The sequence below is a fragment of the Micrasema longulum genome, unplaced genomic scaffold, assembly GCF_059751315.1.
Source record: "Micrasema longulum isolate JH-2025_06_02 unplaced genomic scaffold, ASM5975131v1 h1tg000402l, whole genome shotgun sequence".
Taxonomy (NCBI): Eukaryota; Metazoa; Arthropoda; class Insecta; order Trichoptera; family Brachycentridae; genus Micrasema; species Micrasema longulum.
The window spans coordinates 1,282,514-1,301,562 of NW_028277602.1; the positions used below are offsets into that span (position 1 = coordinate 1,282,514).

The window sequence follows — 19,049 nt, forward strand, 5'->3', positions numbered from 1 at the left end:
CATTTGAAAATATTCATATTACATATTCTATGCACTTTTTATTACAAAAAAAACAAGTTATATTTATTTTATAACTCTTGTGAAGATGTCTTAGTTTTGGTATCTGTAAAATAAACAACAGCGGTATGAAATATAAAATATTATTTGGGAAAGTACGAAATAAAAGAGATGGTTATTTTTGAAGTGTTTATTTTCAATGATTCAAACATTTTCGTAAGCATAGGAACAATTATTATGCATTTAGACACAATACTATATTATCTCAATTTCTAGGGAACTACGAGAACTTACCTAGACGACAACATGTATTGTGATTCAGTCAATTTTATATCCAAGACTATATTATGGTACAAAATCAGAACATAAAATGTAAAATTAAATCACATACAAAATTATTTACTCGTGGATAATGTAGGATACAAAATGTACTTAAATGTGCAAAATTTCTTTATTCTACAACTTGATTAGAAGAGTGTTCATAATTTATACTTATTGACGATAGTAGCAAATGCAAGATTTAGGCATCGTTAAATAATGTGTTTATACAAAAACTGTTTATGTATAAAAATTGAAATGCTTCTTTAATGTACTTAGGCCATAAATGATAGGCAAAGTTGACCGGCGACACCTTCTACATTTTCCAAATAAATATTCTACAGGTTGCCAAAGCGCTTTGTTGTAATAATTGTCATGGTCAAAAAATACATACAATTTCACAACATCGACAATATACAAAATTTACATTGCACTTAGAACTAGGATTAACATTTCATATTTGTTATGTAATTGAATAACAAAATAAAAAGCATTTCTATTGAATTTCTTTATTAATCATGTTGAGAAAATTGTGATCAGATAAATGCATTACAATAATATATAATTATAATATAAGGAATGCTAAGAGAATTTCCAAATTATATCCTCTTTATACAAAATGCAATAAAACACATTTGTGATGAATACTGTTTTGTGAACTCGCTATCATATTTAGCTGTTGAAAATTTACAAGCAATACAGTCCAAGTGGAGATAAGGAATCCGACAGCCGTTATATGAAATGGCACTGTAAAGTTTACACAAAATATAGACAAGAAGAGAACTATACAATAAAACACAATTTTATTAAGGTATCAACAATATTTTGGGTTTGTCCAAATTTTTGTAGACAAGGACTGGATTCAACTCCCCGGGGAGGTATTAAGGTACTTTCAATTCCTTATATTCTAAAGAAAAAGAATTGAAAGAAATTACTAACGGATATTGCGCTTGGAAAATAATTAACAATATTTTCTAATTTGAGATACTTAAGAAATATCGAATATCGAATCTATATTATTAGCATTACTTCATAAAAATACTTTTTACACGATTTACAAGTATGTAAAAGAATAGCTTTAATCGAGACAAAATATTTTTACAAATCTCCTAAATTCACTATGTAATGTCAAACAATAAGACACTGAATTATATTCGTATAATATAATTTATATTTCTAACATTTTCATTTTGTTTACGTTGAATAACATTACTTTCGCCGTACAGAACACATTCTTAAAGAAGCGACATCAATTAATTGTCAATTTACACAGAAACACTTTGCCGCGTTTCTAAACAAAACTTTAACAGGATTCACTAAGGAAAGTCCATTTTCTACAGAGTTCCACTTTCTATTTTAACATTTAACACTTATTATAGATAAATAGATTTATATTCCACTCCGCGGTTACATTTCTATGTAATCGTAAACAAGTATAAGCACTGCATTAGTGTTCTAAGTAGATAACTCAAAATCCACCTGATAAAAATATGAATAGTTTATCACTGGTTATTTTATTAGGTGATTATTTTAAACATGAAGGAAAATTTAATAGATCACTTCGTAGACCGTTGCCTTTTTGTCTCCAGATCCTGTTACAATATATTTGTCGTCTGCGGAAATATCACAGCTGAGTACCGACGACGATTCCTTTGACTGAAACAAAATAAAATTACCGTGAATACGAGATATTATGTACACATTATATGATTTCAATGGGCCAATTTATTCTACTTAAATATAAATATAGAAGCTTTATATACATAAATAATTTTATTATGCTGGCAAAGTTATGAACCTTCTAATGAGGAAGTTCAGTGGTTTTTTTTATTTGTTATGGACTATAGACTATCAAACTAAGCCAAATTTTTCATATTTTTATAAATCGTATTATCAGCGCTATGATTTTTTAAGGTTTTGTATTTCTAAAATTACTCCGCATGTGACATCGGAGGTTCTCTTCCGCTTAGTCTCAGCTAGTTCTGCCGATTGGTCCGTTCACGGTAAGTAAACCGGATATCTTTCACAGATCTCTTATCATTGGTTGATTCATATGAACTAGTGACGTTGTTCAAAGTAGTTTGTTCTTATAAAAATATGTATTTATATCCAATTTTCCGTAGGGCAGAAGTTCCTCATTCAAGCATGCCAATATATCATTTATTCAAGTATTTATTAGACTATAAATGGGCATCTTTGATGGTCTTTTATGAGGTACATCATCGGTGCATATCCATACCAAATATATAATTATAAAAAAACATATTGTCTGATAAACATAGTAATTTTTGATAATTTTCTATCTACCATGTGTTTTGTTGTTTTTATAAACTCAGGTTTGAAAATGATCTCTGAAATGTATTATATTTGTGGTGTTCTTTTTATCTTTTTAACAAAAAATTACATACAATGTACATTTAAAAAAAATATTTGAGGCTAATTCAATTTTTAATGAGGTCTAAATAATCCATTCTTAGAAAATTGGAGTTAGGTTCTGGTAGAGTATGGTACCTCTGATGTGTGAGTCAGCGACACAATCACGAGACCGCAACTCGGTTTAAATGTAATGCTACAATCTACAATCTACAATCATGATTGTATTTTGTCTGTTGCAATCTTGTGGGCAATTTTTAGTGATTTAAATCTTTGGAAGACCATATACATAAAACATTGAATAGTTTCCTTTGTCTTTACCTGGAATATACTAGCGCCGTAAGGTGTTCTCCAGGCATTGAGCAGGTTATCCTTCCCGGTAGAGACGAACCACTTTCCGCAGGATGCAAACCGAAGGCTAAGGACACAGCTCTCGTGAAGATGGAGTTGGTACTTGTCGGGTTTCACAGCGTGGAGTACTTCCACATTGGAGTTCTCCATTCCAACGGCCAACCATTCCCCTGAAATTATAAATATTTTACAAATAAGAAAATATAATAGAATAAGATTACTTTTGTTGGTAAATAATAAGATACTAATCTAATAGATCTCACCCATATCAAAAATGATTCAGCTCTTTAACTTTACATAAATCAACAGACGAGAGAGTTGAAGAAATAGGCAAAATGATGAACGCGTGTATAAAGTAGTAATATAAACCATCAAAAGCCATCATCATCTCTGTTGTAATATATAATGCATTGATAATTAACTAATTGATATTAAGATAATATTTACTTTGTAGAACTCCATATTGCACTGAGAATTTATGAAAATATTAGAGTCAACATATTGTTCTTTGAAACATTTGTTTCACTTTACATATATATTTATATATTATTTATCAAGTATTTTTATACAAAATATACTTCCGAAGTAAAAAAAAAACCCGTCGGGAATTGAACCCAGGACCTCATGGGTGGTAAATATAAAGGCGTTAACTACTACACCACAAGGTGGACCTAAAACACTATGAGGAAGGAGGAAGTATTCTATATTAATAATATATTGATTTTCTCTACTGACATTTCTTGGTGGCACTGCGTTTGAATTATAATAATAAATATACTGTATGTATTTAGTTTGTTTAGTCACCCAACAGTCTGACGATGCCAGTTATAACGAAAGCCGGTCAGTGGTGAAAATTATAAATAAAAGTGGAATAAAACTAAATACAACATTTTTATTATTATATTTAAAATGTTACTACAAAATTGACTTAACAATATTTTAATTTTGAACGCACCTGTTGGACAATATCCTAATGAGAATATTTGGGAGCTGAAATCGTGCTGTTGTAATTGTCTTCCTTCTCTTAAATCCCAAGATCTGTAATAGAAAACAAAACTACTAAAATGGATGCAGAGATAAGTTGTATCCAACAAAATGTTAAGAATGTTTTATTTCTGAATAAGAGCAGATGTTGTTGTAAGTGGTAGGGGAAAGCACGTCGCAAGAATCCGCCCTTATCTACATCATTTCTAGAAGCTTCCTGAAGAGAAACGTCAGTGACCGTTGTCACCGTCTTATTCTTACTTTTCCCATGGAATCGAGATCCTTTAAGCACAACTAGGCCAGAGATTCAAAAAAAAAAGTTTTCTTTATGTAATGAAATAAAAAAAGACAACATTTATTAAAATGTAGAAAGAATGTAAAAATAAATTGGCTTTCTGACAGTCAAACTTGAAATAAAATATGATGTTGCATATTTCATTTATAAAGAGGATAAATAAAATAAAAATTATAATAAAATTTAACCAGAAATGCCACACATATGACACAAGAGATAGGATAACCAATGAGGAGAAAAATACAGTCTCGAAATTCATTGGGTGGGGGTTTAAAATTTTAAAATGAGTTACCAGAGGAATTGAAAGAAAAAGAAAGCCTTGTATTTCAAATCATTTAAAAAATATATTTTCTAGATAAATTTGTATATTAAATGTGGTGTAATCAAATGTTTATATTAGTTTTTATGATCATAACATTAAGATTAAGTACTAGCTTAAGAAGTGTACATAAAAGAAAGTATTTATTACACACCTGACTGTATTGTCAAGACCTCCGGTCCACAGTTTCGTTCCATCAGCCGATATATCGATACAGCTGGCTCCATCCGTGTGTCCCTGGAACTGCCTGACGAGGGTCTGATTGTGGAGATCCCAAACTGCGATGTTACCATCAGAACAACAACTAAAGCAAACCTGGAAAATTCATAACACATTTGTTATTTCATCATCTTCATTTTCCTATTCGCACCCATTCTGTCATTCTTATGAAGAGAGAGGCATCTTCAAAAAGGGAAATGTTGGCTAAATCAAGGAAAAAAAAAAACGGTTTCTGCCTTCATGAAATTTTAAATTATGAACCTGTGCTACGTTTTATTACTTGTTAAGGGAGATACCTCTTTAGTGTAGCAATTGGTTTTTGCCACCTTTAAGTGAAATCTTTAGTTAACATATTACAACAGAGATGAAGAACATTTAAAAGAAGGTAATATGGAAGTCTAGGCATCTACAGGGCTTATGACCTGTCAATGGCTGGTTTAAGTGGCCACTTTAAACACTGTGTAACATTCACCATTCTGCCCATATTTGAACATCTATATTCCTTCAATTCTTTCATCTGTTGATGTTTGTGAAGTTAAAGAGCTGAAACCTTTATTAATGCGGGTGAGATTCATCTAATTGAATTATTTCACCTACATACTAGACTAGGCAACGCCTGAAAATGTTATTTTTTCAATTTCACTTCTTCATGACCAGGTAATTTATCAACAATATTTTGAGTTTGTCCAAAATTTTGTAGACAAGGAAGTCCAATGCAGGAATCCAGTCTTTGTCTACAAAAATTTGGACAAACTCAAAATATTGTTGAAATCTTTAGGATAAAATGTGGAGAAACTATACTAGATAGTTTTTTTTTATTTATGTTTATTGTTCCTTTTAAAACCACAAAGGCATGCCATTTTATCAATATGTTTGGCGCTAGATATAGTACTCTGGATACAAAAAATGAAAATAAATCATTTTATGTTAAATTGGAGATGCCACTTTCTTCACAAGAACGCCAGTATTGGTGCGTAGAGCACTGCATCGATACTACGATTGCAGCATATCTGGATCATTCTTCTTGTGAACTTTTCCCAAACTTGATATTGAGTTGTTGCTTAGTGATTTCCATTTTGACGGACAGCTAAAACACGCACAACAGAAACAAACGCTAGAGGCACAGTGCGTACAGCTTCACAGTCTTAAGAGTACTGACCGCTCATTGGCTTGTCAGGCAACACGTGAGCCAGTGGGAGGGGGCTATACATCGCGTCATATTGGATCAGTTCGCGTATTTATTGGACACACCACGTATAACAGTAATGAACAATGTGTATAATTTTTTTACGATAAATTAAAAAAACAGAAAATTGTGCATTGACATATTATAATTTACATTGTGACAAATAATAAAGGAATAAGTTATATTATAAATAAAATTACAAGAAAAAAAATGTGCAAAATGACTTCAGGCATTACATATTTTTCTCGTGTGAAATATAATAAATAAAAATAATACTTATATTTTAATAAACAATGCAGCATAAAAACAGTATGTTACCTTTGAATCAGGACTTATGGCGAGTGCATAGCATGCCGGAGCACTGGATGTGAGTTCTGCTTTGATTCTAGGAGTTGGACTAGCCAAGTCCCATATAGACAGGTTGGATGCTTCTCCTCCGACTATGAGCGTTCTTCCATCAGGTAAGAGTTTCACAGATCTGATGTAGTTATCCCGTTGCTATAATGAGAAAAAAACAGGTTAGTGCAAAAAATTGGATCTAGTAACAAATTAAACCATTAGTTTACAACTAGATGGAAGAATTTAGACTTATATAAAAAATAAAAAGTAGGGTTGAGGCCCATTTCGCAGACTTTGGATCAGAAGTTCAGGATTTGCTGCATACTCCATCGCAACTTAACAGTTAAATTAATATTTTTTATGGTGCTTAAATAGAAAAAATAATTTATATGAACATATCGTGGGTTAATTACTACAACTAGGTACCTTCATAATTACGATTTTTCTCCATGAATAGGCAAGTCGTGATTCAATTATATCATATTATGATGATTTGACTACATATTAGTAGCATTCATGGAGGAGTGTAAAAAATGTGTTTTTAGTAAATAACTCACAAATGCTATTTTTGAAGCTATCTAGTTGACGTAATTACCCCGCAATACTACAACAGAGATGAAGGAAAATAAAAAGATACAAAATTTAACTGCAGCGCTTGAGTTAAAATTTGGAAAAACTCAACATATCGTCAAATAATTTTGTGATATTAAGGTAAAGAGGTACATGTCACTAAAATGAGTTAAGTATGCAGTTTCACTGTATAAGGTTGACGAAAGGATGGGCGGAGAGATACAGGTTAAGAAAAAAAAACAGTTTGATATTTCAATAATAAAATTGGTTAATGTTGTATAATTCAAAACTACTATTAGATAAACAAGTATGTATAACTTATATTACCTTTAACAACTTGGAAAAGCAAATATGCGAAGAAACACAATATGAGTTGAATACTAAACTTATTTTCTCAATTTTAGTAATATGTATCTCTTTCCCTAAATTCCGCAGATTTGTATGTTAACTTTCCAATAAAATAAAATAATTAAATAAAAATATCGGTCTAGTTGGGCGATTTCAAAATCGGTCTGGTCCGAAACTTACAAGGCAGTCCAGCTGGGACACGGGGCTCTTGCAGCCGGGCTGGGAGATGTCCCACACCTTGACGCATCCCTTGCCACCAGTGTAGACGTACTTGGTGGGGTTGGAGATGGTGACTGCGCACACCACCTCCCCATGAGAGAGGGTGTTGATCTGCCGGGCGTGCCTAGGTATACCCGGGCCAATCAGGGCGTCGGGGGGAAAAGGTACCGGCTGCATTTGTCCATCGGCCGTCACGTGAAAAGAATAAGCGCTGAAAGAAGATAAATTATTGTATTTTTATATTTCATATCGGAATTATTGCTGTGCATGCGTGAGAAGGCGTAGCAATCATATCCTATAAGATACATTGCCAAGAAAAGGGTTAAGCTCCTCACTTAAAATAAACATGAAAAGATATGTGTTTTAAATACATTTTTATAAAAGGAAAATATAAATCTTTTGGTGTTATTCGACAGTAGATTTGTCAACACACCTTAATTATAGCTTCAAACACCTTAGCAGACATTTTAAGAAATATTTTCTTTAGTCCTAGGATTAATATCTGGTAAGTTACCAGGCGAATCTAAAAGATTCACCTCAATGTTCTTGAAATAGTTCAACAATTTCTTGGAAACGTGATATGGTGCTGATAGTGCTGGAAGATTAGTTCTCCAATAACTTGTTTTAAATATCTAACAAAAACAGTGTCTGTTCTATCGTTGATTGACCTGACGGAATACTTACGGCTTTCCCCCCGGGATGGAGGCCATGGGTGCCCGCAGGGGCTCATAGGGCTGCAGCGGCGCGCGGGGGGGATACGGGGGCGCCAGCCCTGCTCCGTGCAGCACTCCCCCCGCGCCCCCACCTGCCCCACCGTACGCAGCGGCCAGCTCGTGCGCTGCGTGACCTGCGCCTACGTCAAATAAACACATTAATAATAGGCCGGAAGAGAGGAGACTTTCCCCACACATTGAAACAGATTTAAGGACTAAGAGTCTTCCAATCGGCTTCGCCCATAAATCGAAAATATATTTTATAAGTCATTTCAAACATAGGCAGCATCTTAGTATGAGATAAGTGCAGTGCATTGCCAAGTAAAAATGTGTTAAAAAATTATAATTGATAGTAAAAACATGCAATATAAAGAAACGGATTCATTGCAACACATTATATTCAATACTAGGGCCAAAAAATCTAGTGAGATTGACTCTAGTGAACGATTTTATCTCATCTACGCAGGCGCAATCTTCACCGGGAACATTCTGTTTTGCACAAGCTTTTACCCTTAATTTGTATGAAAAATACCAGATCTGGTAAAACCGTGACTTGAGCGAGAAAGAATATGCTTCATACCGGTGAATCGTGCGTCAGACGGAAAAGACAATATACATACTCCGTGCAGTCCCAGCGCACATACTGACAGAATACAACATTCACAAACTTTCACTTATATTTATACTTTCACTTATATTATACATAATGATTGCAAAACACTCGCCCTCCAGCCAGCAGCCAGGCTCTTTAAGGATCTGGGTTTGGAGGGGGAGAAATAATTTACGGAGGCTCATCAAAATAAATCTACACATCTCGCAGTGTTGTCAGGAGCCTTTATAGTACTGATCCCCATTTTTCTGAATAAGAATAATGACTACAAAACAAAGCCATATTTACACACATACTTATCCGTAATACGTACACAGAAACTACACTGGTTTTTATTTAATGTACCATTGTAATAACTGCATTTCTTGTAACTGAATAAAATCACACTCTACAGGTTATTAATAGTAATAATGCATGTACAGCAAAACAGATGACTTACTATACTGACCATTCATCCCAGCGAGGTGGTAGGGATACTGCGCCAGGGCTGGGGGCTTACCCAGGGCTGGCTTCAGGCCAGCGGGGCCTGCGCCTCCTCCGCCGCCGCCACCCCCGGAGCCCCCGGACGTGGGAGTGACAGACTTGGAAATGGGCGTGGTGGGCTTGTCATTGTCCAGTTTCTTGGTTGAAGGGGTAGAGGCATTACTCGATGTTCCTGACCTAAAAAAAGAATTCATTATGCATGTAAAAAAAAGTGTTACCGTCTTAATTCAAAAAGTCCAAAGATGTGCTAAGAAAATTCTCATATCACTCAAAATGATGCCCTTCAAGGGTAGGTTAAAGCACTAGGACTTACGTAATTAGAAAAACAAGGGAAGAGAGGGTGGAACTTGATAGAAACTTATAAGATACTACACGATTACTATAACTGCCCCCTGCATGAGATGTATCAATTAAATCCCAAAACCAATCTATGGGGTCATAACTGGAAGCTCTATCGTCACCAAGAAATGCTTCCTTTTCAGCAGGTTGGATTCAGACTGGAAGAAATTGCCAAGCCTAGTTGTCCATTCTATTTCAGTCAACTAGCTCAAAAGCCATTTGTATGCTTTTTTGAAAGAAGAAGATAGATTAAAAGCGGTATGCGAGATATAGGCGCACCAGCAAAGGCTGCTTGTCTAAAGCATTTAATAATAATACTACTTTTTATTGAAAAATATGGTGGCTTGTTATGAGACATTTCGGATTAACTAATCTTTAAAAATATAGATGAACCTGTACATAAATTATTCAATATGTAAAAAGCATGGCTCTCTCTTGCTCTTTTAAAGAATCAGAAAAATAGGGTAAGTATTTCAGATACATAAAAATAAAATAAAATATTGTCTACCATAAAAAAACCCAAATACATACGAAAAAAAAAAAAACCAGACTTGCCAAAGGATGAAAAAATGTACCCAAAATAGTACATTTTACTAAGGGTTGAGAGAATATAACACAGTGCCAAAAGAAATAAAGAACAATAAATTAATTCCACTAAACAGATTTTCTTAATCAAGCAATCCATCTAAGGATTTATGCCATAAAATATAAAAATAAAATAAAATAAAATGTGAAATAATTCAATAATAATCGTATTATTGTTTTCTTCCTCAATCCAAGTTCATACATGCACCAGGGCCCCGATTACAATGGGAAGTTAACATTTATCCTCAATTATATCTACAAAGTAAAATGAAGTTTTCTGTATGAAAAGCAGAATACATGTACATTTTTTCTTTTAAACGTTCAATTAACAACAATTACGTTCAGCTTACCGATGAAGATACTTTAAATGTACATGCAAATATACTCATTTTCGTACACAATTTTTTTTTCTTTATAGACAGTCGAAGATAACTCTGTTAATTTCCCATTATAATCGGGGCCTAGGGCCGCGATTATTTATTTATACTTTTACAATGTTTGTATTCTTTATTCTTTTTTATACAGAAAAATGTTCCCTCACTGGGGTGTCCCATGCCAAGGGAAATATTTTACAAAAAGTGAAACATGCCTTAAATTAGTTATTTAACAAAGTTAACATAATAATAATAAAAAAACGTAATTAATCTAATTATCATTAACATAATAAGAAATATAACTAAAATAATCATAAAAACATAACCAATTTATATAGAACTAGGGACCAAATTTCACAAACAGCACACACATTTTACCTAATTGCTTGATCCACTCATCGATCCGTGTGCAACCCACCTCCACTATCTATTTCTTAATAGAAATATTATATTGTGAGTACATACTAATCGTCCTTATGGATAATGGAAGTAGATTGTACACTTTAACTGAGTAGTAGGCCAATCCTCTTTGACCGAAGGTTGTAATTAATTTTTAATTTTTTTGCAGCATCGGGGTGGAGTATCTAGTAACTCTTGTATTTGTGAAAGAAGTTATGGAAGGTAGAGAATAATGTTTGTGTGCGTATAGTAACAGAGCTTTTACATAAGGTTGTTTTATAGATGTTACATTAAGATTTACGAATATACCGAGGAAGCTAGTTCTGATTGGGACTCTTAAGATGATTTTCAATAAAGCTTTTTGTGCAATTATTATTTGTTTGATCAGTGTGTCATTATTAGCACATCCCCATCCTATTATTCCATATTCCAAAACTGATTGACTTATTGCGTAATATATTTATTATGAACGGGTATCTTATCGTATACATATACTGAGACGGTATAAACTAAATCGGGTTGTGGTCCTTGTGGCTGGTGTCTCGGACTCACGGACTGAAGGTCCGTGGTTTGAATCCCACTTTACCCCAACTTGATTCCATTTTCTAATAGTGAGTTATTTACAACTCAACAATGTTTGATTATGTCCAAATGCTTGCAGACTGGCTGGATTTCATCCCTAGGGAGTTGTTCATATTTTAAATTTATTTCAACAGAGAGGGAAAAAGTTTTCGAGAAGGGAATATGGAAGTCTAGGCATTTACAGGGCTTATGACCTGTCATTGGCTGGTTTAAGTGGCCACTTTACACACTGTGTAACATTCACCATTCTGCCCATGTTTGAACATCCACATTTCCTCAACTCTTCCATCTGTTGACTTTTGTGAAGTAAAAGAGCTAAAGTGGCCACTTAAACCAGCCAATGACAGGTCATAAGCCCTGTAAATGCCTAGACTTCCATATTCCCTTCTCGAAAACTTTTTCCCTCTCTGTTGAAATAATTTAAATATGAACAACTCCCTAGGGATGAAATCCAGCCAGTCTGCAAGCATTTGGACATAATCAAACATTGTTGAATTACTACCTGGTAAAAGAAGAAGTATAAAAATTGGAAAATTGTTTCCAGGCGTTGCCTAGTAGGTGATTTGGTTCAGCCGGATGAATCTCACCCACGTGATAAAGGTTTCAGCTCTTTTACTTCACAAAAGTCAACAGATGGAAGAGTTGAGGAAATGTGGATGTTCAAACATGGGCAGAATGGTGAATGTTACACAGTGTGTAAAGTGGCCACTTAAACCAGCCAATGACAGGTCATAAGCCCTGTAAATGCCTAGACTTCCATATTCCCTTCTCGAAAACTTTTTCCCTCTCTGTTGAAATAAATTTAAATATGAACAACTCCCTAGGGATGAAATCCAGCCAGTCTGCAAGCATTTGGACATAATCAAACATTGTTGAATTACTACCTGGTAAAAGAAGAAGTATAAAAATTGGAAAATTGTTTCCAGGCGTTGCCTAGTAGGTGATTTGGTTCAGCCGGATGAATCTCACCCACGTGATAAAGGTTTCAGCTCTTTTACTTCACAAAAGTCAACAGATGGAAGAGTTGAGGAAATGTGGATGTTCAAACATGGGCAGAATGGTGAATGTTACACAGTGTGTAAATTGGCCACTTTAACCAGCCAATGACAGGTCATAAGCCCTGTAAATGCCTACACTTCCATATTCCCTTCTCGAAAACTTTTTCCCTCTCTGTTGAAATAAATTTAAATATTTACAACTCGTTGAAGATGGCCCTCAAAATGAAATATTTGGGTAAATCATAAGAATGCAAATATTTCTTTTAATATATATCGATATTTATGTACAAAAGAGTGTATATTTGTATGAAAATATAAAGTATCTTCGTCGGTAACCGGTAATTAAACATTTTCAGAAAAAAAACGTAATTTTACTTTGTAGATAAAATTAAAGATAAATGTTAATTTCCCATCAGAATACGTACCCCGCTTCAAGTTAATATCTAATAATAATTATATGAAGTATAATAAAACAAAACATCTATGATTCGAAACGTATTGGCAAATGGTTTTAATTAGAGATTTGTCAAATATGTTGTAATTACAAATAATAATAACCTTGGACTGTGCGGTCCAACATGCTCCTTTTTGGGTTGTAATTTGTCGATCCCATTTTCCCGTGGACTCGCGGTTCCATTGTGAGGAGAAACAGGATCTTCTGAAGCATCATCCACCACCAGGTCCTGATCAGACTTTTCGCCATCGCTCTGCTGAAAAAAAAAAACTCTCAAATTCTGACATACAGTACTTCCTTTAAATATTTTCACGGTCATCCGAATCCAGATTTAGTTTTTATGGGTTATTGTGCCGTGTTCTTTGAACTCTTTGCCGGTGTTCGGTTCACACTGCGTTGACCGTAAAAACCCCGATGATAGACGCCGCATAGTGGTCCGAAATGTCAGCAAAGAGTGCGAAAGACTCCCATCTGTTGATTATTTTGTTTTCTTGTATTATATTGAGACATAAGTAATGAAATATAATAGATATGCAATTATTGAAACCTGAAAATTAATAATTGAAAAATATATTCACAGATTGAACATTTTTTTAACTATTGTTGAGTTGAAATAATTGAACAGTATAGACATAAATTTGATTTGAAATGAGTTTATTATGGCTTAACACAGGCACGGTCGAAAATGTTGTAATCAGTTTGTAAATATATAAACTACAAATTAATATGAAATAAATAAATTCAACAATGTTTTGAGTATGTCCAAATGTTTGCAGACTGGCTGGATTTCCTTCCTAGGGAGTTATTCAGATCTAAATTTGTCGCAACAGAGGGAAAACATTTTCAAGAAGGGAAGATGGAAGTCTGGGCATTTACAGGGCTTATGACCTGTCGTTGGCTGGTTTAAGTGGCCACTTTACACTCTGTGTAACATTCACCATTCTGTCTATATTTAAACATCCTCATTTTCTCAACTCTTCCATCTGTTGACTTGGCAGGATGGTAAATGTTACACAGTGTGTAAAAAACGCCACTTAAACCAGCCAACGACAGGTCATAAGCCCTGTTAATGCCTAGACTTCCATATTCCCCTCTCAAAAATGTTTTACTAAAAAAAAAATGGATCTGAATAACTCCCCACGGAGAAAATTCAGCCTGTCTGCAAACATTTGGACAAACTGAAAACATTTTTGAAAATATGATATATTTACAAGGATAGAATTAAACGCTGCGCTAATTCGTTTGGTATGATCTCAAATATTGTTGTCTGATGATAAGTAATCATAATAGCACGGATTAAATATATTTTTTAATAAATTTGATTCTGTCTACAAAATATTTGCTACTCACATGACCAAGGTCTTTTTCCTCTTTTTTTAGTTTTTTATGGGGTCCATCTTGTTCTTGGGGGCTTCGGGGTCTGTACTTTTCTCTCTCACCAGGTGAAATGGAATTTCTCTGTAAAAAAGGAAAAAAAAACAAATCAATAAACAAAATGGTATCACTTTAAAGATCAATTATTGATGAAAAAAAACAATGTATTATCAACCCTTAGCTTAATAATTTACAATGATTATCGGGTTTCTGATATGATTTACATTGAATGACATTTCTAGAACATGGCCATATTTCTTATATTATGCTAAGTGACTTATGAATGTCGTCAAATTTAATAGCAGTCTAGCAAAAAATATATAATTCGTTAGTGAGGGTAGGAATCGCGTGAGAATAGCGTATTATACAACATCTACTTTGTATTATTGTGTAATCGTTTTCATAACTATTATTTAAAATGGCTTATCTTTCGAAAATATTGTACAAAGCTTCGTGTACACCACAACTGAAGTAGTCCGTGTTTCAAAGAGCAATCAAGATCTCAGGGGTGTTAAAGAGTTGTTAAAAGGTTATTTAATTACATTTAAATTAAGGTAATAAACACTTTTCTTGTTATGTTTATGTTCTCCGGAGAAACAATGGTCTGTATTATGAAAAGAGTTCGCATGTAAATAATTCAAACGTCGGGGGTGTTTGAGTGCTAGGAAAATAATTCACGTCTGAACCTACAAACACTTTCCGTTTTAAATCATCAAATAAAATACTTTCCGTGTCAAATAAAAATGATTTACTAAATAGACTACACGACAGATAAAGATAATGAAAAATAAAATAAAAATAGAACAAATTATAAACACCATAGAGAAAAATCTACACATTCCGCTAGAAGGCAAGAATCCAATTCGCATGGTGTGCAATCAACAAAACACACACATAAATAGGCACCATTGACAGCCAGTACCACTTTCTCTAATCCGATACCAGCCGGGAAGTCGGAGCAAGACGGCAGCTAATGTGGATGAAAAAATATTGAAGTAGAATGGGGAGGTTCGAGATTAAACGTGCGAGGTGCGGCCATAAAAGTGGGCGGTAAGCACCATATGGGACGCTCGTGACTTCGCCTTCGGTGGCGGGCGATTTATATTTAATGCATAGCCCCCTCTCTCGTAACCCTTTCTTAAAGGAATCGGGGTGAAATTCACACCCCGCTTCCTAAGATGTAACACAGAAATTTGATATAATAAAGATAAAAATATTTTAGCAACGAATACGTTGCTTTTATCTGCGGTAACTCAAATAAAATACATTTTGACTTCTTTGAAATACCAGCCTTATTTTATCACATTTATTTTTGTGTCTTTGTACCGCAGTGAATTACAAAATTGGCTAAAAATCTCAAAGCTTTTTAAAGGCATTTCACGCCATTTATATAGTAATTTATTAAGGATGAAACATATGAATAAATGTAAACCAAAATTATTTAATTAATAATAACAATCGACTACTTGCCTACACAGCACATTTACGTACACAAAACACACACCGTCATTATTTATATTTATTTATATATTTATTTACATATTTATATTTCTAATAAAAAGCAAATAAAACAGGCTGCAAGTTAAAGCAAAAGGTTGAAATTCAAAAACAAATATACAAAAGTATCATATTCTCATTTTGAGCTGAAGTAAAAGTGTATAAAGTACAAATATTTCATTTTACTATCGTTTCGAAATCTCTAAACAAGACAATATTTTATTATGTGCGTGATTAGTTCAAATGTTAGAATGTCTTTTTATTAACAAGTTGTGAAAAAGAAATTTGCAATTGATTGTAAAATCAGAGTGTCCCAGGGTTGAAGGTGTGATGGGCCGCTCTACTTAGGAGGGTTTATTGCCTGGAAAATGTTATAGTACTCCCACGCCACCCCTTACTGCCGCCGCCGGCGATATCGCCGCCACCGTGTGGAATTAATTCCGACTGTAAACCGACATTTAGCGGGGAGCACAAGCGACATGTGTTCACGGGAAAATAAGAAAGCCGCCATTTTATGTTCGACGGAACAAAGGGAAAATAATATCAAGAAAATACGTAAACTCAACATTTATTTATTTACAAAGTATCTCCTATTTTCTAACCTAACCTAATCTACAACTGCGCGAGTAGGTGTAGGTACCTACTATTGTGAATTATATATACAATATTTGTTTATTTATTTTCAAATAATGATTACCGTGAAATATTTTCGATAAATTAAAAATATAGGGTAGATATTTTTCACCCGGAGATTCCATGTCAAGTAAAATATTTTAATTGGCCTGTGATCCCATAGCTAGTTTCGCGGACTCACAGATCAGAAGTCCGAGGTTTAAACCTCGCTCTACCACAACTTGATTGTCATTTTCTAATAGTGAATTATTTACTACCGGTTGAAAATGACCCCCAAATATTTGGTCAAATCGTGAAAACGAAATGACATGCTGTAGTACATAGCTGTATGCACTATTGAGCGCGGGTAAGGTAGTGATTACAACAATTTATATAAACATATTATTATAGTCGACATTAATCCATTTTAGCAAAAAACTGGAAATAATCCCAAGTAACTATAATTAATCAAAATGTTTTATACCGTCACGTCTTTTTCTTCGTGTACTCGTATATATACGTGTATACTTTTATATATAATTTTATGATTTGAATATTGTTTTAAAATCTCTTTTTACCCCGTGTGCCCGCTATCCGAAGCCTTTCCAACAAAAATGTGAGTTTGCTGTTTGGGGTGATTGTTTGCCGCGGGTAAACATTCAACATTGTGATGGAGGTTTAGTGAAGAAAGCTGATGGAGGAGGGGAAAGGGAAGTCAGGAGCAATAAAGGGAATCCGCTTTGCTGGACAAATGTTTACACTTCCCAACGTTGATATAGCCGAGATCTTCCGAACAAATGGCTTGGATACATTAAGTAAGTACTTACAATATCTACCTCAGAACAGAGTTGCTTCTTGTGAATTGTTATTTAATGAAAATACTAACTCATTTACCCATGTATTGGTGTAGGTTTTAATAGTATAACATTAACATGTAAGAAAATTGTAAGTGTATTCACTGACTCATGTTGCGTAATTACATATTGAAATAAAAACAATCCAAAATTAATAAACATATTTTCTAAATAAATAATAAAAAGAGGAGTTTACAAAAAAACAACATCGATATGGTGGATCACGACATTTCTCAAAAGCTTGTGGTTTTCATATTTTCTTTATGTTCCATTTCTCTCTCTTAACGACGCCGAAGGCGAATTCCGACGCCAACGGACGCCGACGCTCGCAGCGGGAAAATGAAGTTATAAATGACCGCATGTTTTATGGAAATGGAGCCAAGCGATGGTAAAACAAACGTAAATATTTAAATTTGATGTCACGACCCAAATAACTCAATTACTTACGACGGAATTCGGAGTTTGACGTGATAATTGTTTACATGCCAATATTTATGTGTTTCAAAGAACGGAAATTGCCACGAACAAGAAACATTTGATTACTTTTTCTTAATTAATAGTATTGTAATAACAATATAAATTATATACATATATATACTCGTGCACTGGATTTAACTCTCATGTTCTGTGCAACTAGGCATGTTTTTTTTTATATCGGGACACTTTAGGAATAAAATATAGAGTAGATAAACATCCAAATTCTATTAGTCGGTTGGGAAAATTTGTACATGGGAATAAGCTGGCCAATGTACAAGAACAATGTTTGGACAAAGGGTGAAATTAATCATAATAATGATTATGTCACGGTACAAATGTGACGCACTCAATTTTTTATTTATTTTTATAAATATGACGTCTGCCCAGATGACAGACAGACACCGCAATACGTTTTCAAACGGCAATAAAAAAAACTCACATAATAACCGAGAAATTAGCATCCGAATAACGTTTCAACAAATAGTGAGTTTTAGAATTAGCGCAATAAAGCTATAATTAATTTTAAAAACCAAAGTAATAAAAACGACTCGAGATAATATGAGAACATTAAACAATATATCATGTTACCTCAATTAACGAAGATAATTCTTGGGTGGGATAAAAACATTGAAGAATGAGAAAGCTAGGAGCAGTAACACGTATTTTTTTAGTTCTTGTAAATAAAATCATAAAAAAAACTTAAGAATTATCGCCTTCGCATTAATTTATAGCTTGATCGATTGCGTAGTGAATATAAACAAATATAATTTGCTCGAAGAGTCGTTTTCTATCTAATCATTTCGTTTTACAGCTTAATAAAAATCTAAATTTACATTTAAAATTTAAATTTTATTGCATAAACACCAATCTACCGCGTGTATCAGTTTCTGCACGGTATTAACATTTAGTTTATGCTGATTTAACAACAACCAAAACTCGTTTTCTCCAATCTGAAGAATGCAGGCCGTAAAAAGTCTAGGCAAGAGTCATAAAAATTAAATAATGTATTTGAAAAATAACAATCATGTTTAAGTATTCACTGCTTTTATGTCGTAAACTGGTGAAACCCGCGCTAATGATATTATATCAAAGAAGTAATCATAAAACCCGAAATATTAAAATACTCTGAATCATTGCGGAATATTACACAGAAGTAACCAATCGGCCTAGAACAAGAACG

The 19,049-nt window shown here is 33.7% G+C and overlaps 1 protein-coding gene across 1 annotated transcript in view; it reads right to left on the minus strand.

Annotated features, from left to right (window-relative positions):
* Nucleotides 1–1,503: 1,503 nt before the first annotated feature.
* LOC148281899 (transducin-like enhancer protein 3-B) overlaps nt 1,504–19,049 on the minus strand; it is a gene marked incomplete at its 5' end in the record, with an annotated part of 131,514 nt that continues 113,968 nt past the window's right edge. Inside the window, 10 exons of the mRNA XM_088225966.1 lie at nt 1,504–1,971; nt 3,010–3,209; nt 3,995–4,077; nt 4,792–4,952; nt 6,361–6,540; nt 7,480–7,729; nt 8,203–8,371; nt 9,290–9,501; nt 13,160–13,311; nt 14,406–14,513. Coding sequence (XP_088082092.1) covers nt 1,864–1,971; nt 3,010–3,209; nt 3,995–4,077; nt 4,792–4,952; nt 6,361–6,540; nt 7,480–7,729; nt 8,203–8,371; nt 9,290–9,501; nt 13,160–13,311; nt 14,406–14,513 — 1,623 coding nt within the window. The remainder of the gene's footprint in view (nt 1,972–3,009; nt 3,210–3,994; nt 4,078–4,791; nt 4,953–6,360; nt 6,541–7,479; nt 7,730–8,202; nt 8,372–9,289; nt 9,502–13,159; nt 13,312–14,405; nt 14,514–19,049) is intronic.